Source organism: Diuraphis noxia, unplaced genomic scaffold (genome assembly GCF_037042655.1).
Source record: "Diuraphis noxia isolate RWA-SAM2 unplaced genomic scaffold, SU_Dnox_SAM2 contig0004, whole genome shotgun sequence".
In the NCBI taxonomy this organism is placed as follows: Eukaryota; Metazoa; Arthropoda; class Insecta; order Hemiptera; family Aphididae; genus Diuraphis; species Diuraphis noxia.
Genome location: NW_028301714.1, coordinates 7,664,813 through 7,689,506, shown reverse-complemented (window position 1 = coordinate 7,689,506; position 24,694 = coordinate 7,664,813). Strand labels below are relative to the sequence as shown.

Genomic DNA, 24,694 nt, shown 5'->3' with positions numbered 1-24,694 from the left:
TCACACAGTTAAATCTCCCATCGATTATCGTAACAAAATAATTTCCCGTAGTGTATGAAACATTAATTACGGTTATCAGTGCTGGACCCTAGACTTGTCAAGAAAATTAGCTACAACTAGAGTGGCCCAAATGATTTTATAACATACGAAAAACATCAAATCTCGCCAGCCTGTGTAAACAAACAACAATTGCCGATGAATAATAATAATAAATTGGTATTAATAATGATGACTAATACTTGATGCCACCTAAATAATCGCAATAACAAATAGAAATAACATTGGATATATTTTATTATACGTGCATTAATGATCTTTTTTTCGCAATGGGAGAAACCTAGATAGTTATTATTTGTTTATCTATTTATAACAATTTCAATGTAAACGGAAGAAACATGGCATATTTATCAAACTTCCCCAAAAATCTGGACAAATATTTTTAAAAATAAACAGACGATGATGACGTGCACTCGTGAATTGTAATTAATGTTTTATACTTAATGGTCTCGTGAACATTGTTGAATTAATCGATTCCGATAGTCGACAGTTTCGGCTATTCGGGTCTTTTAAGCTATAAATATCACAACCATTTCGAGTTTCACTTAATCGTCTGTTTAACGGTGCTTTGTCCCTTGAACAATTTATCAATAAGCGATTTCTTACGAGTTCGGCGAATTATCCAAATAAGAAAAATGACCATCCATCAAATACAAGTTAAAGTGCCACGGTAGTACTAAAGCACCAAAACGATATTGCAATATTTTTATAATTAATATAGGTATTTAATGTCCAAAAATGCGTTTTATTATTTTTATTTTCTATCGCGACATTATCATGAAGTAAATTATTAAATTGTATAATGTTAAGGTGAATGACGACATTTGGTGAATGTCACATTCGCCGAAATTCCTGGTGAATGTCAATTTCTTCTTAGATGTAGACATTCACTGGTGAATGTTGACATGCTGTAAAAAAAAGATACTAATACCTAGTGATAAAATAGTTTTAATTAAAGGGTTAATAATGAAACATAAATTATATAATGGGTACAAACAGATAGACAGATACCGTAACGTTAAAGTGTTAAAGTCGTTGAACGCATCTCTGATAATATTATATAGATCATTAAACGCTGTACGATTAAACTATTATACGTTTCTACTGAAACATAATTTTCCCTTCAGCTATTGTGTGAACAATATCATATCTATAAACATTCACGATCTTTACGTGTGACACGATACACCACACTCCAATCGTTGAACGTCTAGACTCCAATTTTCAAGGCTGGGAAAGTTAACGATTTTTTTAAACTCGTTAAGTTAAGTTGTTTTAAAATAATAAAGTTAAGTTAAAAGTTATTCATATTTTTTCGTTAACTCGTTAAGTTAAACGTTAACTTAGAAAAAAAAAGTAACTTAACTTAGTTTAAAGTTAACATTTTCTAATTTGAAAAATAAAAAATTCCAAACACATAATAATGTTTATTAGTTAGTTTTTCTTCACGCCCAAGAAAATTACTGGGGAAATTTAAAATGATACATCAAAGCATTAACTAGCTATCGAAAAACATACTTTTCTAAAATCCTCATAAAAAAATTTGCATTATTCTTTGGACGAAAATTTATTTTTGAATAAAATTCACTTGAAATTAACATATTAATCTTAAAAAAAAGTAACTCGTTAAGTTAAAAGATAATTTGAAATAAAAGTAATGAGTTAATGAACTTAATTAACATTAACTTAACGTTTTAACTCAATTTTAACTTTTAATTCATTAATACCCTGCATTGCCAATTCTAACAAAACATTTTTAAAATTCATCAAAACTTAATATTGTGAATGTCAACATTCACCAAAACTCAATTGTGAATGTTAACACTCACCGATAATCGTTGTGAATGTTGACTTTCACCGGTGACTGTTGGTAATTTTTTTATATTTATTCAATATGTTGACATTCACCAATATTAATGTCATCATTCACCTTAACATATACGAGTACAAACAAAGATGTTTTTAAATCACAAATACAAAGACAGGCCGGGCGTGCGGCACTTACACCAGTGTTCGGTTACGACACCGAGTACGCGTGATACATGCTCGAAGAGCTGGTGGAGCAGGATTTGTTAAATATAACTCTTAGTTCTTTAAATTGCTAGTTTTAGATTATTACTTAACTATAAAGTTTAATATTAAGTTAGTTAATTGTTTAATATATTGTCAAATTTTTAATTTCTAACAAGTATACATGTATGTTGTACATTAAATAATGTTTAATTTTTTTCTCTGTCATATGTATTAATTATTAGTACACCTCACATAATATGTTCCTAACAATACTGTCATTATAATTTTATTGTATATTAGAATTGATCATTATTATCATTATTATTATTATTATTATTATTATTATTATTATTATTATTATTATTATTATTATTACTATTATCATTATCATCATCATAGTAATACATATAAAACTAAAAAACACGACAATAATAATGAGTATTCGTAACGTCCTGATGCCATTTATATCGTAAATAATTGGCGATACTTAAAAAGTGGGAAATCACCGAACCTGTATAGTAAATTGATAACCATTGCAATAAAATATGTATTATTGAAACATATTGTTGTAATTGCTTGATGGTAAAATATAAATTGACGGCTCTGAAATTCAGCATAATGAACACACAACAATTCAGATCAAAAAATTAATAAATAAATAAAACAACTATTTAAGAAATAATATACTAAAATAATTGTTTCTATTGTGGTGTATTAAGTATACTATTGATTTTGATATTATTAATATATTATGTCGTGTGGGAATAACCGTCGATAACAAGAATTCGGAAAAAAACAAACATTCTAAAAATAACTAATCAACTAAAAATTCCCGAGCATTTTGGTTATAGAAAATTAAAGCAGTTATTACGATTGGACATAATTATAGACCTGAATAATATGTATTCGTAAATACGATTTTAGCATCAATGTTGAACAAAAACTTAAATGACAATTATTGTTCTTGATATATTAATAATTGTTGTGCAGGAATAACCATCATGAATTATGAACATGGCAGCAATCTTTACGACCACAGCGCAGCCTGTTACCACTAAATGTTTAATCACGAGACTCATTTCACGACATTTTCAGGAGCGGAATATGGTTCAATAATTTGTTCTTTTATTCTACTACCTACTCTTCACATCAATATATCGTACATATTCGTTTGATTATAAATTTATAAATAATTATTTAATAGTTATTTTTAATAATAAATTACACTTCGCTCATGTTGTGGGATTCATGTTTCAAAATAATGATTGACGATTGTTTGATACATTTATACTATTTTTTTACAGAAATATCTCTAATAGGAATATAGCTAGAAATTCGCTTGGTTAGACCGGTGTAAAATTCAATTAAAACACCGGGAATCCTGTGGTATAATAGACCATCGTTGATATTATGGTTTATGGACTTTTTCATCAAATACCTACAGTTCCTACAGCAGTTGGACACGCTTCGGTGTATCTACAATTGAGATAAGCAACTATGAAACTCTAAACATAATATTGGTAACGTCAAGTTCTTAAATTAGCTGTAATCTATTCAATAACTTGCTACAAAATTGAACTATCGTAATTATAAAACCCACATACAAACACAGATATTGATGTTCTAAACATCAATTTTAATAATAGGTCGATTCACTCTAATTTTTAAACTAACGGAGCTAATGGCGCAACTTGATAATAAGAGTCCTATGTGCTAATGTCCAGACTGAGGCTCTTACTTACCAATAAGAATGAAGAACAGTCCATATGCCTAATTATTATAACTAAAAAATATTATTTTTCATCCAATTCAGCTGTTACTGAAGATTATTTAAAATGTATCGGGAGGTGGGGCCCCCAAATGCGGTGGTCCCTGTGAATTACACACCCAACACCCCAGATAATTGCCCCACACTATAAACAGAGGTAAACTAGATCTGCTGAGCAAAGAATGGTTTCAAAACTAACGGTCTCCATCCTTGGATCTTAATCAAATCGACTTTAATCTATATTTGTTTCGTAATTAAGTTGATCCTGATGTTTCTTCAAAGTTAAAGAACAGTGATAAAATTATCCATAGATGTTCTAGTTTTATCAAGATAGTATAATTTACTCAAAAATGAACAAAAAAATAACATAAATACAAATGCGTAAATAAAAAAAGTACATAATTTGTTTCAAGTAACGAGTGTTTCAAAGCTAACAATTTAATTTAGCGCTTTTTTTTTAGCGTTATTGGGTAATTTCTATGGTTTTTAATGCATATATTTTGTTTAATACGCATACTATACAAATTTAGCGTATTTATTAATATATTATATTTTACTGTATATTATTGTTTATTTTTATTGATATGTGTTTTTAATGAATGCAATTGTCCCAAAACATATGCGTGTCAACATCATAACAGCAACAAGTCAATTTTTCCAATTTGATAAATAATAAATATGTATAATTCTAAATGAAAATACCCATTTGTATAAAAAAAAATATATACAAATGGTATTTGTAAGGACATTTTCGACTATTTTTTAGAACATATTTGTATGGTTTTAAGTTAATTTATTCCGAGCGCCACTCATGAGTCTATCACTTGTTTTTATGATTTTAGTAAGTTTAAACAATTTCATTTCAACAAAAATTTTGTTAAAGAGGCATTTAAAAATTTTTTTCTTCCATATATTCGTCAAATTAGTTGTAACGAACATATTTTGTTTAATTTTCATTAATTCATGTAAATGATACATAGTGGGAGTTAGTAATAGTATTTAATAAAACATTTTTTTTTATTTTTATTAAGTCTAAAATTACAGGAAAGACTAAAAATACCTGAATTCTAAACAGAAAATGATAACACGTTTTTGATAGATAAAAAATTGAAAACATAATAAATTGTTATTCATCAATTAAAATTTATAATGTTACTAGATTTTTACATAATATGAAATGTTACTAAAAATTATCGCACATATTATTATGTTAATTTGGTTTTCAAGAATCATTTTCTAACAATCGTGTTATCATATTCTCATAAGGAAACAACATTAAATTTAAAATCGCATCCGTACTTGAAAAAAAAGTACCCATTTTTTAATGATACTTGGCAATAATTGTGTAATAAAATTGGTGGTCCTGAAAAGGACCGTTTTACAGAGGGGAATGAAGTATTTTTCCTTTACTTCTTTTTGGGGGCTGCGGTTTTCTTGGTTGGAGTTTTTTTCGATTTGGGTTTGGCAGCAGCTGGCTTTTTCGCTTTGGCTGGAGCCTTCTTCGGTGTAGTCGCCTTAGGTTTGGCGGCAGTTGCTTTTTTCGCTTTTTTGGCCGCGGGTTCGCCGGTCGCTGGTTTCTTGGCGGTCGCTAGCTTCTTCTTCTTCGGTGTTCCAGCGGTTTTTACTTTTTTGACGATGGATTTCTTCTTTTTGGCTATAACAGCCTTTTTCGGCTTAACCTCAGTGACAGGCAATTTGAAGTGACCTGAAGCGCCGGTGCCTTTTGTCTGAACGACGGTACCATTGGCGACGGCGGCTTTCAAAAACTTTCTGATGAATGGCGCCAACTTTGCGGGATCGACTTTGTAGTTGGCAGCCAAGTATTTTTTGATGGCTGGCAATGACGAACCTTTCTTCTCCTTGAGCTCTTTAACCCGTCGTTGGTACACATGTGAGCGCGCCGCTCACACAGATAACATTTCGAGCGTTATTCGTACAAATATTATTGAATTAACCTGATACTATAAATACCTTCAAATAACATGTCTATAAATATTTATAAAAATAAATAATTACGCTATTTGTCATTGCCTATCAGTTATCGTTAGACAAAGTCAACAGTACCGATTAAGTGAGCGTCGCGCTAACACTGTACTAACCGTGCAATATTTTTAACACCGCCGCCGTAGTCGATTACGTTCACGTGTTTTTATTATTTTTTAATTTATCATGGCCAATAAAGTTATTTCGTGGTTAGAAGAGACCGAAGAAGTTTTTTTAGATGACTCAGACGATACTGACGCTGATCCTAGTTATGGAGATCCCGTCGAATTACGTGAAAATGAGTCTGATAGTGACATTTCTGAACCTACGCATAGAACAAATACTTCACAATCTTCTCGTTCAAGAAGTCGTAGTCCTAAAGCACAGAATTCTTACTACTTAGGGAAAGATAAACAAACAAAATGGTATAAGGACGCTCCTCCTAGAAATGTACGTACTCGACAACGTAACATCGTTTTACGTTTACCAGGCGTAAAACAAATAGGTCGTGATGCAAATTCTATTTTGGAGTGCTGGAACTTATTTTTTTCTAATTCCATTATTGACGATATAGTAAAATACACTAACATATATCTCGATAAAATTCGTTCAAAATATACACAACAACATATGGTACGCGAAACATCAAAATCCGAAATAAACGCGCTTTTTGGACTGTTATATTTGGCCGGTGTTCTACGTAGTAATCATCTCAACCTTGATGATTTATGGTCAAACGATGGCTTATCCCCCGAGTATTTTCGAGCAGTTATGCCAAAAGCACGATTTTATATTCTTCTAAGAGCAATGAGGTTTGACGATATAGGTACACGGGCCCAAAGAAAACAATTTGATAAGCTTGCGGCCATTCGTTCAGTATTTGAAGACTTTGTTCTACGCTGCGAAAACTGTTATACAGTGGGGGCAAATGTAACTATAGATGAAATGCTCGAAGGTTTTCGAGGCCGTTGTAGTTTCCGACAGTACATCCCAAGTAAGCCTAACAAATATGGTATAAAAATCCAGGCATTAGTCGACTCTCGCACCTTTTATACGTCGAAAATGGAAGTGTACGTTGGGACTCAGCCCGATGGGCCTTATAAATGTGAAAATAACCCTGCAAGTGTCGTGAAAAGATTAATCGCCCCAATAACGAAAACAGGTCGTAATATCACCATGGATAACTGGTATAACTCTATACCTCTAGCAATTGATCTACTAAAAAATCACAATACAACTGTAGTTGGTACACTTCGTAAAAACAAACGTGAAATTCCCCTTTGTTTTTTAGAAACTAAAAAAAGGCAATTGAATTCTACGATGTTTGGTTATGACAAAGACATATTGCTTACATCATATGTACCAAAAAAAAATAAAAATGTATTGCTTATTTCCACTATGCACGAACAAGGTATCATTGATCCGGAGTCTGAAGAAAGAAAACCAGAGGTGATTACGTATTACAACAGTACAAAAGGTGGCGTGGATTGCGTGGATGAAATGAAGGGCGAATACTCTGTGGCTAGAATAAGTTGCAGGTGGCCACTGACCATTTTTTTCTCTTTGATGAACATAGGAGGCATAAATAGCCAAATTATTTTTCGAGAAAATACAGGAATTTACCTAAGTCGTCGAGAATTTCTAAAAACCTTGGGAATAGAACTTACAAAACCGTTTATGTTAGAACGATTGCAGATGCCTACTTTGCGTACAAGTATTCGACAAAGAATAATAAAATTGACTGGTTACACCAAGACAGAAAATGAAGTCCCTGAACGTTCAAATATTGAACATCGTCCGAAGTGCGTATTTTGTCCAAAAAGAAAAAATCGAAAGACTATGGTGAGGAAATATTTTTATGAATACATAATAATAATAATAATAATATTATATATAATTAATCATTTGTTTGAAATAATTTCGTAGACCAAGTGCGTAAAATGCAGCGTGCCAATATGTAAGGAGCATACGATGAGCACATGCGTATCCTGCTGTAACGATCACAGCGAAACAAATACTACAGAAAGTGAATAGACCAAATTCATAAATTTAATAGTTTATAAATTTTCATTTATATTAAGGTTTTAATTAATTTGTATTTCTTTATATGAAAAAAAAATATTTTTTTGGAATGAGATTGTAGTCTTTTATTTTTATTTTATAAATTATGAAATTAAGTTATTAATTTAGTATTATAATTATAAAGTTATTTAATTAAGAATTTATATACTTTTTAGTGAAGGATAAAAATATACATAATTCTAGATATGGTTTGATTTTTTAAGTTAATAGATCAATTAATAATAATATAAAAAGTGAAGTGTGAGCACAGCGCTCACAGTGTAACAATCATGTTACAAACTATATGTGTACCAACGACGGGTTAATGGCCGACGTAACCATCACGGATGTGGTCGGATGAGATGCAGCGGCCAACTTCTTCTTGGCAGGTGACTTCTTCGCGGCCGGCGACGCGGCTACTGGAGCCGGAGTTGTTGTGACGGTGTCTGTCATGTCGAGGACTACGTGTTGTACTGGTAAAAATTCAACTGTTAACTTCAGTGATGCCGAGTGAGTTTGAACATTTGTACATATATACTGTGCGCCGTACCGACTATTAAACCATAGCGATTCTCGTCGTTCTCCGGGCTATGGTTGTACAATCGTTTATTACAATATCTCAACGGGAAATGGTTGTAAAAATGTGATTTTGATCTTTTTTGAAAGCCAACTAAATTCTCAACGATCGCCGGTGATTTTTGTATCGACACACTGTAACACGAAACCACCACAGGCCGTCATTTCCACGCTTCCAACGGGGTTTTCGTAGACCATATAAGAAAGTATTCCGTATGATTGGAACTTGTTGAAAACTGTCAAAAATATTTTAGACGAATTCTCCACGAGTTTACCGAGATCGTAGCGTTTGGAGATTTACAATCGATCGATTTCCAGATGAACAGCAGCTTTTCGAAAATGAGGGTTTTAGGACTCCGCTACGGTGCGACGTTACCTGCCGGTTTCTACCTTTAAAACTTTTACGAACCAGACTTTATCGATAAATCTCGTATTAATCGTAACCGACTTAATGATTTTGAATAAATAATTATAATAACACGTTGTTCCGGGATTAAGGTCGATACTCAATTTTAAATGCACATAGCAAGTATACGTTATTTTTACGTATAGTAGCTGATAATAATTTATGATATTGTACGGCGTCTATTATTTGAAAGTACGTACCTTAATGGTAATTTTTAAAATGTTTAAAAACAAATTATTGTTTGGAATCCAACTCCTAATCGAAACAATAACAAATTGGTTATTTATTTTAACGGGATCGCAAACGGACAGTTATTTTAACCGAAATGTGCCAATATTTTGTCATTCATACCGATGGGACGCGATAGTGACATTGGATATCTGAAAACTTATTTCAATTCCTCTACTCGAAATCGATCAGTCAACTTTTGTAAAACTATATTTGTAATAACCGTAATAATATATACTAATATATTAAATATATACCAAATACGGTAGATATATTAATGTTATTAAAAGCCATTGTGCCGGTATTACCGTCGATAGCAAGAAATTGAAAAAACATTCTAAAAACAACACGTAGATTAAAAGTATAAATTAAATTAATAAAACATTTGAGTGTTGATCATATTCCAGAGTAATATCGTTAGCTGGTAATCTAATCGCAAATCAACAATCTAACCTACCTATAAAATAAATTTTCATCATCAGACATCATTCAGCAGTTCCATTTCAGCATTCGAAACAGTATTACTCTTAGCTCTCTTCAAGATCTCAACCTATCGACAGGCAACAGTGCCACAAAACAGCAGTTTTCACCGCTCCTCAACAGGCAACAGCGCCCACTGATTGTCTTCAATCTTCTTTCGTCAGGCACCAGCGCCTAAATCAGCAGTTTTCACCGCTAGTGCAACAGGGCACCAGCACCCATAGGTAAGCCTCCGCGTAAGCGTCGCGAACCGTCTTTCCGTAACAGCTGTCGAGGGGCCTCGCCCCCTCATTGCCACATCACCCAATCACTCCCTACCATCAGAAATAGCTAACCCACACCCCCATCCAACACCTTCACTCCCCCCCAATTAAAACGCTCCTTTCAGAGTGACAGTAAAAATACTGCCATTTTCGCGATGGGCGGTCGTAAACCGCTTAAGCGTAAAGGAGGTAGCGCCTCTGCCTCAAATCCAGCACATAAATTAGCCAAACTAAACCTAACCTAACCATGACATCCTGTTCCTCCGACAAAGCTCCTACCTTAACTGCGTTAACTAAACCCGCTTCACCATCCGTACCAAAAAGCACTCCTTCCCTAGCTACTCCTACAATCAAACCTCCGACTAAACCAACAAACTCCAGACCTCCGTCCATCATCCTAACCTCCAGCTCCTGGCATAAGGTCACGCCCGTCATCTACGGGCTCGCAAACCTAACACTTTCTACCCTAACAGCAAAAGCAATCAAATAACTCTTCGGACCACCGAACCGACTCAATTCCGTCTCATCCAAAGTACCTTGTTAAAAAATGGAACCGACTTCCACACCTTCTCTCTCCCCGAAGAACGCTCTTTCAAGGTCGTCCTGAAGGGAATCCCTAGTGACATCCCGGTCGACGAGATCAAACAGGAACTCGAAACCCTCAGCTTTTCGACCACCTACATCTGCCATTTTGGTATTCCCGACAAACCAATGCCCTTATGTCTTGTCCACATTGCCGCAGACCCTAAAGCTAAAGACATTTTTCTTTCAAACAACCTATTTTATATTTCCATCACAGTAGAACCCTTGAAATCCTCCGGACCTTCCCAATGCTTCTCATGCCAACGCTTCGGCCACGGCTCCCGGAACTGCGGACATCCACCGAGGTGTGTCAAATGTGCTGGCCACCACGCTGCTAAGGACTGTAAAAAAACCAGGGAAGAATCTCCGACCTGCTGCAACTGCGGCGGCCCACATACAGCTAATTTCCGTGAGTGTGCACATTTCCTAGCGCAAAAACTACTCCCACCACCAACCTCAGTCCCAATCATTCAAATTCCACAAACCCAACGCCCTGTCCAACAAAAAACCCAACAACCACCAAAATCTTCTCCACCATCTCCAGCCCTTCAACCGACTTCCACCTAACCTAACCTAACCTAGCCTCGGCTACTTCAGGGTCTCCTCACACTCCACGTATTTCCCCAGCCTCCAACTGGACTTAACCCTCATTCTAAACTTATTAACCAACCTCCTGACTGCCATATCCACCAATCAGGATCCGCTAACACTGATCCAATCCACCATCAAGACATTCCTGACCATACTCACTCGACGAACAAGGCCGGCCGTACCCTCTTTGATCATGTACAACACTCAGACTATTCCGTTACTGCTCCCTCATCCCCCACTCACTTTCCGACTTACACTCGCCACAGACCCGACATACTCGGCATCGCACTCGTACGAATACCTTACACAACCCAAATCGACAACCTCAACGAACTATCTTCCGACCACAAACCTATTCTTCTGGAGATATTATGTACGCCGATCTCATCGTCTCCTCCGGCTTCAAACCACTTCATAAACTGGACCAAATACAAAACTATCCTCACCAACTTACCTAACACTCCCGTGCTACCGACCAACGACAAACCGTCAATCGACCTAGCAATCGATTGTCTGACCAAAAACTTACAACAAGCGATCGAAGCAAGTGTATTTACCCCCAAACTTAAAAATTCATCCTTTATACTACCAGACTACATACAACTGGAAATAACCGACAAAAACCGCTTACGCCGTCTATGGCAAAGAAACCGCGGCCGAACCATTAAATAGCAAATTATGCCAAAATCTCTCTAATCAGAACCCTACTGTTAACTCACAAAACTGACCAATGGGATACCTTCCTAAACTCTCTTGACCCACATGACAACTCCATTTACATACTAAACAAATGCCTCCTCCACAAACGTCCAGCATCCCATCCACTGACCGGCCCAAACGGCCTTGTCTTTCCTGCCAAAGACCGAGCTGAACTGATAGTGGACTCCCTCGAGCAACAATTCCAAACAAACCCCGGTGCCGACATACCAGAAGTAACCGCTCACTACCAGTCACTACAAAACCTAAATACCACAAATTCTAATCTATTCACCACCCCCGACACCATCCAAAACATCATAAGCAATCTTCGCAAAAATAAAGTCCCCGGCGATGATCTCATCACCAACACGGCTCTTAAATTTCTACCCAACAATATTTTACTATCCCTAACACGAATCATTAACAGCTCTTTCAGAATCTGCAACTTTCCACTCGCCTAGAAAAAAGCAGTCATAATTTCCATTCCCAAACCAGGCAAAGATCATACAATACCCGCAAACTGCAGACCAATAGCTCTCCTCTTCTCCTTAATCTACGAACGTCTCATCCTCACTCACCTGCTAAACAACCTTTGAGATAAATGCCGCCCAGAACAATTTGCCTTCAGAGCTGAGCACTCTACTACCCAGCAAGTGACCAAACTCACTCAGCCAGAACTTTAACGACAACATAAACACCGCTTCTATATTTCTTGACGTGGAGAAAGCTTTCGACAGAGTCTGGCACGCTGGACTCCTTTACAAACTTTCTCAACTCAATATCCCGACTGAAATCGTTAAAATCATCGAATCCTTTCTTATAGACCGCAACTTCATCACTAAAATTGAAGACTCCTTCTCGTACATCAGACACATTCTCGCAGGCGTCCCTCAAGGATCCTGCCTTTCACCAACTCTTTACTTGACCTACATAAACGACATACCAACGACTCCTAAATCTCATCTCTCGTTATTCGCCGACGACTCGATGTTCTTTACTTACGGCAAAAACCAAAAACGTGCAGCAATTTAATTACAACAACAACTTAACGTGGTGACCATTTGGTTTCACAGATGGCGAATTAAAATAAACGCAACCAAAACTGTAGGTATCATTTTCGGACGTTCAAATACCACACATGTACCACCATTACTACTCGACAACCACCCCATTAGCTGATCCAACCAAGCGAAATACCTCGGGGTTACCATAGGGCGCAGACTCACCTTCGGCAAACACATCCTTAACATCACTAAAAAGGCCACCCGCACCCGAGGTATGCTTTACCCCATACTAAACCGCACTAGCCCCGTCCCAACGACAACAAAACTAACCATACTTAAACTTTACGTCGCTCTAATCCTAACGTACGCTGGCTCTTCGTGGGCTCCCCTCAAAGGTCCCTCACAATGGAACCGCATTGAATCCGTCCAAAACATCGGCATACGCACTATAACGGGTTTGCCTTCCTTCGTTAAAAATTAGGTCCTTCTAAAATCCACTAATTTCAAATCTATTCAAAATTCTATTCGTTCCCAAACCAATTCAATGTTCTACAAAAACTCTTTCTCAAATCACGCCCACATCCGACTTCTAGGCAAAACTCACACTCCTCCAACTACCAAACGCATAATCAAACCCTACCCACTCACCTGGGTAAATCAAACCTGTAAACCTTCCAAATAAACTTCCACCCACTAGTAGGGCATAAGCCTGGAATAGTTAACGGCATAGCCAACCCCCCCCCCCCCCCAAACAAAAGCAAAAAAAGATTAGATTAATTATACATATACCCGAATCACTCAATTATTCATAGTAGTTACCTATATAGAATTTTTTATAAGGTATTAATATAAGTCATTAACGACAATAACTATTACAATAAGAATATAACGTATTAAAGTATACTCTAGAAATTTTAAGTACCTACCAATAATTAATATTTTTAAATTACAACAATATAACTAAAATTATTTAATATGCAATTATAAACAAATTTGATCTTAAAATAACAATAAAAAAAACTGTGTTTGTTTAGTTTTTAAATTTTTTTTCATAGAATTAACTGTTTACGTGGAACCTTGTTTTACATTTCCAATCTTTAGCTAGAAAAGTTAAACATTTTATACATTTTTTATTAAAAATTTTTTAACAACCAAATAATTTGTAATTATTCAATTAAATAAATATTGTCAAAATTTGAATTTACATGGTTATAAAAAAAAATCCCACGCCTATGTATTTTTAATATTTTCCAACTTATATTATCTGAATTTATGGGGAATCTTGTATTACATTTTCAAGTTTTTTGACTCAATGAATAAAATTTTATTAACATTTATAGAATAAAAAACTAAAAAAAATTTTTAAATGTCTATAAATAACTTAAAAATTCTTAAAATATTTTAAAAATGTTTTTAAGTATAGGAATCGATAAAATAAATATATGGTGTAAATTTATAAGCAATTTGTTTTTGAATAACAACAAAATTTGAATATCGGTACAAAAGAAAATGAGTGAAAGTCCAATGTTGTACATAATTCAAATGCTCATAAAAATTTAATTTGACTTTCGGGTAGACATTTTTCATTTGATAAAAGTAAACAAACTCAAGAAGAATCTTGTATTGAATTTTCAAATCTTAAATTTTCAAATATACATTTTTATAAATGTCTAACTCAAAATAAATTGCAAATTTTCGTGATTTTTACGTATTTTGTCAAAATTCGAAATTTCAATACTTATTAGAAAAAATTATGATTATGTATTTTTAATATTTTTTTAACAGTAGTTGTAACAGTATATTAGGAGCCTTGTATTCAATTTTGAATATTTTTTACAAAAAAGATAAAATTTTAGTTTCATAACTCATTTATATCAAAAAAAACTAAAAATATCGAAAATTTCTAATAACTATAAATAACTCAAAAAATTAGATATATTTTGAAAATTTTATCAAGTATATAAAATGCAAGTATAAACATTTAGTAGAAATTTCATGTGTTTATTGTAATTTGTTTTAGAGTTACACCAATTTAAAATAAATTTAGCACAAGAATTCCCGTTTTTCCTTAATTTCATTTTTGTTTTCCTCTTGAAAGCTAGTAGGAAATTTATATGACATCCCCAACGCACCAACTAGATCCACTTTCCAACCGGGAAAGCTGTTGAAGTCGAAAATCGAAGCATTATTTCGATGTACACACTACACAGACACAAAAAAAAAAACACTTATCATTGTAAAATCAATATATTCATCGCTTCGCTCAGAATCTAAAAACATAATAAATACCTATATCGATAATTATGGTACTTTTTAAAGTTTACAATATTACATACATATACATACTAAAAAAATATACTATGTATAATAAACACTGATATCTTATAAAAATAAATTAATGAGTTTGATTCCTTATAATATTGTCCATAATGCAATTTGAACACAATCATTTTTATATTTATTTTATGGTTCAAATGATATATCAATATGTACAAACATAATTAATAGCTATAAAACATAGTGAGAGACTAATACATGATTACATTAGATACAATTTTTTTTTATTAAAATACTGTAATACAGGTGTATGCTGATATTAATTTAAGATTGTTTATGATAAATTGACGATGCTCATAAGTCATTACTCATTTGTAAAATTTCTTCATAAGCGCATACAAAGATACCAAAGAAATTATCTTATATACCTTATGATACAACTAATAGAAGTGTAAAAATGTAACTAAATTCATATAAAATGAGGTGACTTGAGCCATATTGAAAATATTGTTCTCATAATTTAGCATCATTTTACTAACTATATTTTTTCAATACAATATTTATTTTAAATTTTATTATAACTTGTACAGTAACATATTATAAATGATATGTCTTATTTTTATGAATAACTTTAAAAAACATTTATTTTCGTTTTTTATTTTCTTTTAAAAACTATGTCACATTAGTTTTGAGTTAACTGTACAAGTTAATAATTATAATTTTAAATATATATAATATAGTACCAAACCTATATGTAAAGATCTAAAATATTATTATATTTTTTAAATGCATACTAATTGTACAACTTTTTTCAACTTATAATATCGTTTAACTAAAAACAATCTAGATAATTCAAAATTGCAAATCTCACATATTACCCCATATTTTATTTAAAATATCATATACCACTTAAATATTTTCAAATTATTTAAAGTGGAAGACTATGAATAGCTCGATATTTTAAATTTAAATTTATATAACAGTATGTTGTATTTTAAGATTATTTAACAATATAATTATGAATATTGTAACCACCCTAAATAGGGGTGACCCGAAGGACCACTCGGTGATTCCCGAGAAACAGATTATCCTTAAAATGTTGTGGGTGGCAACTTGTCATACACACCTGATATTTGTGGGGTAGGCAACACAAGACAAAATGATTACGTCGATAGGAAAGGACCGAAAAAGTCGTATGTATAAACGGGAATAAGGATGATGAGCTTAATTTATTTTGAGGGTGGGGGCCCTGTGGTCGACCAGGTTTGGTGCAATGACCACAGGGTACAAGAAATTGGCTGTACTTAAGATTAATTTAATTGCTAACTTAATGATTAAGGCAGAATACTGCTTGCTGGTAACTGGCACGATTGGACGACCGGGACGGTCTCTCACACAACCCACAGTGGGTGCTGGCGAACTTACGTGGAACAAAACTGTATTGGTTAAGTGCGTTGATGCATAGTGAACGAAAGGTTCTCGGCCACACATTCGTGACCGGAAGAATATTAATAATAATAATAATAATAAACTTACACAACAGTTTAAGAAATAGTTTTATTAACCTTCTCGTGTAACAAAAATTATATATTTAAAAACAAGAATAAAAATTGTGTTCGCGTCACAATGACAATGAGACATAACAATAAAAATGTGTAGTGATCTTTGATCATTTGAGTGTTACGAAAAACAACAAAACTAAAAAAACGGAAGTTCTATAGGAGCGACCACATAAGGAAAAACATAGAAAATAGTATAATATAATATAATAATAATAAGGGCGTTGGCCGAAGGAAAAAATTGATAACAGTGTTACGTCTCGACTGAACGTCAATTCATACATCAACGTAGAAATGAAAAATATTGATGTATAAGTATAAAAATCTTTATTTTATGTTTAAACTTTATATAAAATTACAAAGTAGTAAGCTATAAGGTGTTGGTGAGTGGTATTACGACCTAACTCTGAAATATTGATAAAAGACAATGAGTGGTGTTACGCCCTGCCTCTGAGCGTGTTGACTCTTGAAGTCTTGATCATCCCTAACCGTCTAGCTCACATTTTAAAAACCGTTTGACAAGCTCTTGTCCCCGTCTCTCTTATATATGATTTGGTCCTTATGAATGGTGGTGACTTTCCTGTTACATGTCGACATTCGGTCTTGTGATGATTCAACTTAATATGCTGACTGTTTTTGAGGCGTCCCTCAGGGATCCTGCCTATTCCCGACTCTATACCTGACCTACATCAACAACATACGAACGACTCCAAAAACTCACCTCTCACTTTTCGATGATGAATCTATGTTTTTCACCTTCGACAAAAATCCCAAACGTCAACATCAACTAAACCTAGCTTCCAGATGGTTTCACCGCTGACGCATAAAAATTAACCCAACCAAAACCGTAGGCATTACTTTCGGTCGATCTAATACTTATCACATACCACCACTACTACTTGATAACCACACCATTAACTGGTCCAAACAAGCCAAATACCTTGGCGCGGCTTTATAATAGGGCGCAAACTCAACTTCCGACTACACGTCCAAAACATTATTAAAAAAGCTACCCGCACTTGCGGAATACTATACCCTATACTTAACCATATATGCCCCATCCCACTAACTACCAGACTCAAAATTCTCAAACTATACTTATCTCCCGTTCTTACTTAAGCTGGCCCCTCGTGGGCCCCTTTCATCGGTCCTTCACTATGGAGGCGTATAGAATCCGTCCAAAACATAGATATACGAACAATAACGGGCATACCCTCTATTGTCAAAAATTCGGTTCTTCTCAAATCTGCTTACTTTAAATCCATTCAATCATCTATTCAGTCCCAGTCCAAACTTATGTTCTACAAAAATTCCTTTTCAGACCATGATCATATCCGCCTTCTAGGTAAATCTCGTTCCCCCCAACTATCAAAGGAAAACCCAAACCATACCCATTTACGTGAATCAATCAATAAAACTACTAACCATCCAAATTCCATCAACTAGTAAAGGCGCAAGCCTGGTATAGTTAATGGCATAGCCACCCCAACAGAGCAAAGCAAAAGCAAAGTAAGGTTAAACACTATAATTTAAATAGAAAAGTATAAGGCAAAAGTAGGTAACTAAACTACATCTAATATGAAAAAACACATATTTATAATCCTAAGCATTAAAAAAAAAATTAGAAATAATATATAAACCCTACATGTTAAAAAAAAAAAAAAATAGCTGCATAGTATAAGTTCCCGTGTAACAAAGTAATATATTATTTTAATTATTGTATAATTACATTTCTTTAAATGTAAACCATAAAAAAGCGGATAAGTCGTGGATGTCGCCCGGCTTTACGCCTGTACAGTAGGTTTACAAGTGCAGGGTTACTGTAATGAATGGAATTAAATTTGAATCCAACGATATTATTATATCATTGTACACGAAAAACGATTCTGAGCGGAGACGGTTTATCTGTCTAGGATATATTATAGATTATTAAAAAAATTTATGAATTTCTAGCTATATTTCTGATTTTTATGTATGTTGTCAAAATTAAAATTTGAATGCTTGTAAAAAAAAATTGTGCAAATATATTTCTTTTATTTTTCAACTGCTATTGTAAAAATGTGTTAGGAACCTTGTATTTAATTTTAAAATCTTAGATATAAAAGGAAAATTTTTTATGAATTTGTAGCATAAAATGATTTATGAATTTTCGTGATTTTTACATATGTTGTTAAAATTCTAACTTTGAATGCTTCTAAAAAAAAAATTATGACTAAATATTACATTTATTTTTCAACTGCTATTGTAAAAATATGTTAGGAGCCTTGTATTAAATTTTCAAATCTAAGATCTAAAAATAAAAACTTTTGTGAATTTCTATCTAAGATAATTTGAACATTGCCGTTATAGTCAAAATTTGAACCTTAAATGCTTATAAAAAAAAGTCATACCTATGTATTTTTAATATTTTTCAACTGCTATTGCCACAATGTGTTAGAAGCCTTGTATTAAATTTTCAAGGTTGTATACCCAACAAAAAAATTTTTACCGATATTTAAAGAAGAAAAAAACAACAAAAGTTGAAAAATTAGAATGTCAGTAAACAGCTCAAAACAAATCTAAATATCTTGAAAATTGTATCAAATATAGAAAATGCCTTTATAAAAAAATAAATATACAGTAAAAGTTTCAAGTATCTGCGGTCATTTGTATTAGAGTTACACCAAAATAAGAAAATCGCAGTGAAAATCCAATGTTGTAAAAATTTTAATTTCAAATGCTTATAAAAATTTAATTTGAATTTCCGGTAGACATTTTCTTTGTGATAAAGATTGACAAACTTGCAGTAAGGAATCTTGTATTAAATTTTCAAATCTTAGATTTAAAAAGAAAATTTTTTATGGATTTCTAGCTTGAAATAATTTGCGAATTTGCGTGGTTTTTACATATTTTGTCAAAATTCAAACTCTGAATGCTTAAAAAAAAATTGTGACCATGAATTTATTTTATTTTTAGCTGCTATTGTAACAATATGTTATGAGCCTTGTATTACATTTTCAAGTTTTTCTATCCAACAAATACATTTTTATAGATATTTATTTAAAAAAAATTAATTATGATCGAAAATTGCAAATACTTATGAATAGTTCAACTTAAGACGAAAATTTTAATTGCATGGTGGATATAATATACTTATATAAACATTCGGTGAAAATATTTCATGTATCTATGGTCTCATTTGTTTTAAAGTTACATCAAAAACCAAAATCGATTTTGTCGAAAACTGATTGTGCGTAAAATTTCGCGTTTTTCTCTTAATTTTTAATTTTTTTACCCCAATTATTTAGAAAATTATTATTTTATAATATTTTTTACTTTTGACCCCTCAAAGTACCAAATAGATTCACTTTTTTATCGAATTAGGTACTGAAGTCAAAAATTGAAGCACTTTTACTGACCCAAAACACAAAAAATAAATAAATAAAAACACACATCATGGTAAAATCAATATTCAATACATTCATCGCTCCGCTCAGAATCTAAAATATTATTTTTATACTATTATAAATTATATACTATAATATTAAATTGAATAAATATGAATTAATGTTTTATGACTCTTTGGGCTTTTAATATTAAATAAAATACAAAGTTATATTATGTATATTTCATATTTGAACTATAAAATGTATGGAAAATAAATATATTAATATATATAATAATAATATTTTAGTCTGCCGTGTGGTGTATTACTTAACGCACATCATTTTTTTACTTTGAAAATACCAACATTATTATATTTTGTTTAAACTATTGTATCTCAACAACTTAACCTAGCAACCAGTAACCAACTGGTTTTACCGCTGGCGTATTAAAATTAACCCAACCAAAACCGTTGACATCCTATTCGTAGCTCTAACACTACACACATACCACCACTACTACTTAACAGTCACACCGTCAGCTGGTCCAAACAAGCCAAATCATGACCACATTCGACTTCTTGGTAAAATTCACACTACCCCAACTACCAAAAAACAACCCAAACCCTACCCATTTACATGGATTAACCAATAAACAAACTTATTACTTAACCATTTTTAAACTTCAATCCGCTAGTTTAGAATAGTGAACAGCAAAGCAATGGAAGCCTTTTTGATTTTTTTATACACTGATAAATAATAGTTTGCTTTGCTTTAGGGGGGTTGGCTATAATAGTTTGTGTTTATTATCTTTGGCAATAAACTTGTTCTAAAATAATTAATAATATAATGATTATGTTTCTAAAATAGCAACAACTAACAACTAATAGCAGGTAACGAATGGCAAGTGACATAAATTTGGTGGTCCTGATGAGGACCATTTTAGAGAGAGAATTTATGTAATATGCATACTTCCTTTTTACTCCTTTTTGGGCCACGGTTTTCTTGGTTGGAGTTTTTTTCGATTTGGGTTTGGCAGCAGCTGGTTTTTTCGCTGTAGCTAGAGACTTCTTCGGTGAAGTCGCCTTAGGTTTAGGTTTGGTGGTAGTTATTTTTTTGGCCGCGGGTTTTTTAGGAGCTACGAGCTTCTTTTTTAGTATTCCAGTGACTTTGATTTTGTTGACAATAGGTTTCTTCTTATTTGCTAAAACGGTCTTTTTCGGCTTAACCTGGGAAACAGGTAATTTGAAGTGTCTAGTGCCTTTAGTTTAAACGACGGTACCTTTGGCGACAGCACCTTTCAAAAACTTCCTGCTGAATGGGACTACTTTTGCGATAGCAACTTTGTAGTTAGCAGCCAAATATTTTTTGATGGCTGGCAATAACGACCATTTCTTCTCCTTGAGCTCTTTAATGGCTGACGTAACCAATCACGGATGTGGTCGGGTGAGATGCAACGGACTTCGCGGCTAACTTCTTTTTGGCAGGTGACTTTTTCGCGGCTGGTGATGCGGCCAAAGTTGCAACAACTATGTTTGTCTTTGCTTTGTTGGGGTGGGTATGCCGTTAACTATATATACCAGACTTGCGCCTTTAGTCCTTTACTAGTGGATGGATAATAGTTTTATTGATTGATCCACGTAAATGGGTATGGTTTGGGTTTTCCTTTGATAGTTGGAGGGGTATGGATTTTTATGTGTTCGTCATGATGAGCATGAATAATAAAACGAATATCAAATGAGATCCACCGTAACACTGCACGATAACATGGCAAATTTGAAAATGTGTAAATATATATAAAACGCCGTACCGACTAGTAAACTACTATGATTGATATCACTTTTCGGATTGTGGTTGTATAATCATTCTCTACAATATTTTTCAACGGCAAATGGTTGAAAAAATCTGGTTCTTAACTTTTTGGAAAGCTAACTAAATTCTTAACAATTAAATATTATAATTAAAGCATCATTAATTAGCACCACAAAACGACTACCTATAGGTCGTTATTTCTGCACTTCCAACCAAGATTTCATAGACCATGCTTAAGGATCTGGCATATGAATAACACCAATTAAAAATTGACAAAAACACATTATATGGATTATACACCAGTTTCTCAATATCGTAGAATTCACAAATTTAAAATCGACCGATTTCCCGATGCACAGGTGCTTTTCGAAAATGACGGATTTAAAACTGCTACTACGACGTTACCAATGGTTCTACCTTTGAAATTTTAACAAGATAGATTTTACCAATAAATATAATCTTGATCATACATGACTAAATTATTTTAAATATATAATTACTATAACACAATTGAGTGAATGTAAATTTTAAACGAACAAATTAACACAACTTATTTTTATATCATCTAATACTTCGTAGCTGATACTATATAACGGTGTACGTTATATTTGCATTGAACTATAATATGATAACTGGAATGCTCACCAAGCAGCGTTGCCCGAAACGGAATGTTAGAACGAGATGGGACATACTAATGGTGTTACTAGCTTTGTCTTACACATTGCGCTAATATCTTAAATTAATTTACCTCGGTCCAAGATATTATTTTAGACTTCAGTTTGGTTCTTAAATTTGGTATCTTTATAATTTATTTTTTAACTTCCACAAAATATTTATGATTAAATTGATAGAATATAAATAATTATAATTTATAATTTATAATACCTATAACAAATATTGAAACATGCTTTTCTTGTGGACTTCTGCATTTGTCATAATATAAATGTAAAGGAAGTTACGAGAAATTTTATGTTTAATGTTGGGAATAAAATATTAAGTTTTAAATTTAAAGTTAGAAGGTTTTAATTCATAACTATAAGCATATAAAATGACGAAAATTGATTTTTATTAAAATAAAAACATAGTATTTATAATATTATACATAATTGAAAGAAAAGTTACTTAGGTATACTATTTACCTGACGCTGTACCTACAAATTACCTCAATTATTGTTCTTACTACTTTCCTAACTTAATTTAATATTGTATATGTATAATATAGCTACGATTACTACTGGAAAGATACAGTAAACAGAATCTTCAATAGATTTTTGTTATACTTCTTGGCCAAAATTTCCTAAAATAAGTAATTATTTAAAGATACTATACCTAAGAAAATGTAGATAATTTAACTATTGTCTTAACCTTAAAGTTATAATATAATGTGTTAAGTTAACTAGGTAACTTTTGTTGAGTTCACTTCAGCTGGATATTTTTCCTGTAATGACAATAAAGCTATATATTAATAAAAATATTTTACATAAAATAAAACAGCAAAATTTTCAACTGTATAAGAAACCATAGTGAAAAATAATATTTGATTTATTACATTTAAAAGCATTCATACAACCATTAAAGCATAATAAAAATAAAACCATACACCATAAATTAACAGTACCTATTAAATTATGATGAATAAGTTTAAAACAAAGAACAAAACAACGATATTATTAATATTTATTGGTAAACAATCATAATATTGATAAGTGTGATAAAAAGAGATAGCAACATCATTCTTATCTGCTGTCTTTTTCTAACAGGCTATATCGGTTATGTTTACATATATTTTGGCCTTATGGCGACTGAGCATTCCAGTTATCATATAGTTCAATCTTCAATGTATATTTGTAGCTTAAAATATGTTTGTAATGAATTCAAGTTTTTTTTTTATTATAATATACAAAATTATAGATTAGTTGGTAACGTCTAATCAAAACAATAATAAATATTACGACATAATAAGTAATCAATATAATTTTTAATTATTAACTATTTATTATGCCATAATATTTATTCAAAGTATTATTTATAAGCAATGTAATTTATAACTTGTCTTATGTAAAATATGTTTCAAAGTTACAGTTTTTAACATTTTAAAAAGTTAATTAATTTTAAATTTTAATTATTAAAGGTATAATATATTGTCAGAATCATATTTTTTTAAGTCCCAACTCCCAAGATAATATAAGCTTTTGACATATTTTAGAAAATGTGGAATGACGCAGATTCTAATACATAAAATAGGTATTAATTATTATTTTGGAAACATGATCATTTCCAATATTTTGAAAGCATTTAATGCTGCCAGAGGCTTAATATTTTCATTTCCAAGTTTCTTTTGTCGTCAGTTAGGTATGCATTTTAACATGACTGTATTAAGGCAAGCCAGAATGTTGTAAAAATACTTTTTGACGTAAGTATTATTAACAGAACTATTAAGGGCAACTTTCATTGCATGATTATCTAAAGAATTAAAAAATATGGAATTGAAAACGGGTCTTTAGTGACTTGCTGGACAATTTATTCATTGCTTTACCCACCGATTTTCCTTTTGGAGCCATTTCGAATACATGTAAATATACTTGTGTTGGCGACTATAAACTAAATGATCCATCGGAATTAGGTTTACCTTTGTAGGTACAGAGTCCAAGCCCTCTCTAATTTTAGTTTATTTGAATCGATTGTTGGGCGTGGACTTTTACTTATCTTTGTTTTGCAAGAGATTTAAAACGTAAAATCATATTATGTATCGTCATTATCAAGCAGTTATTCTTAATAACAATTATACGTAGCATTTGAAGCAACTACATGTTCAAAGCTCAATCTAATCCAAGTAATATGTAGTTGGTGCATTAATAACGTGACCATACATTCCGCTTTGGGCGGGACAGTCCCGCTTTCGCGATAAGAGTCCCGCCGTCCCCAAAGAACCTAAAAATGTCCCGTTTTGAGAAAAGTTGACATGTGGTAGGT

At 32.5% G+C, this 24,694-nt stretch overlaps 1 protein-coding gene and 1 pseudogene across 1 annotated transcript; both read right to left on the bottom strand.

Moving 5' to 3' along the window:
* Nucleotides 1–4,152: 4,152 nt before the first annotated feature.
* On the bottom strand, nucleotides 4,153–8,377 carry LOC149055614 (histone H1-like). The gene is made up of 2 exons (XM_089227692.1): nucleotides 8,195–8,377; nucleotides 4,153–5,703 (listed from the first exon to the last, which is right to left on the bottom strand). The coding sequence occupies exons 1-2, from the start codon at nucleotides 8,333–8,335 to the stop codon at nucleotides 5,245–5,247; spliced, it is 600 nt and encodes a 199-aa protein (XP_089083818.1). The 5' UTR covers nucleotides 8,336–8,377; the 3' UTR covers nucleotides 4,153–5,244.
* Nucleotides 8,378–11,704: 3,327 nt separating this feature from the next.
* LOC149055613 (uncharacterized) lies at nucleotides 11,705–24,282 on the bottom strand (annotated as a pseudogene).
* Between the last annotated feature and the right edge of the window lie 412 nt (nucleotides 24,283–24,694).

Excerpts from the sequence above, each read along its gene's own strand:
- LOC149055614 (XM_089227692.1), bottom strand. The coding sequence starts at position 8,335 with ATGACAGACACCGTCACAACAACTCCGGCTCCAGTAGCCGCGTCGCCG. Across the intron at positions 5,704-8,194 it reads CGGCCATTAACCCGTCGTTG|CTCAAGGAGAAGAAAGGTTC; the intron begins GTACACATATAG and ends CGGGTTAAAGAG.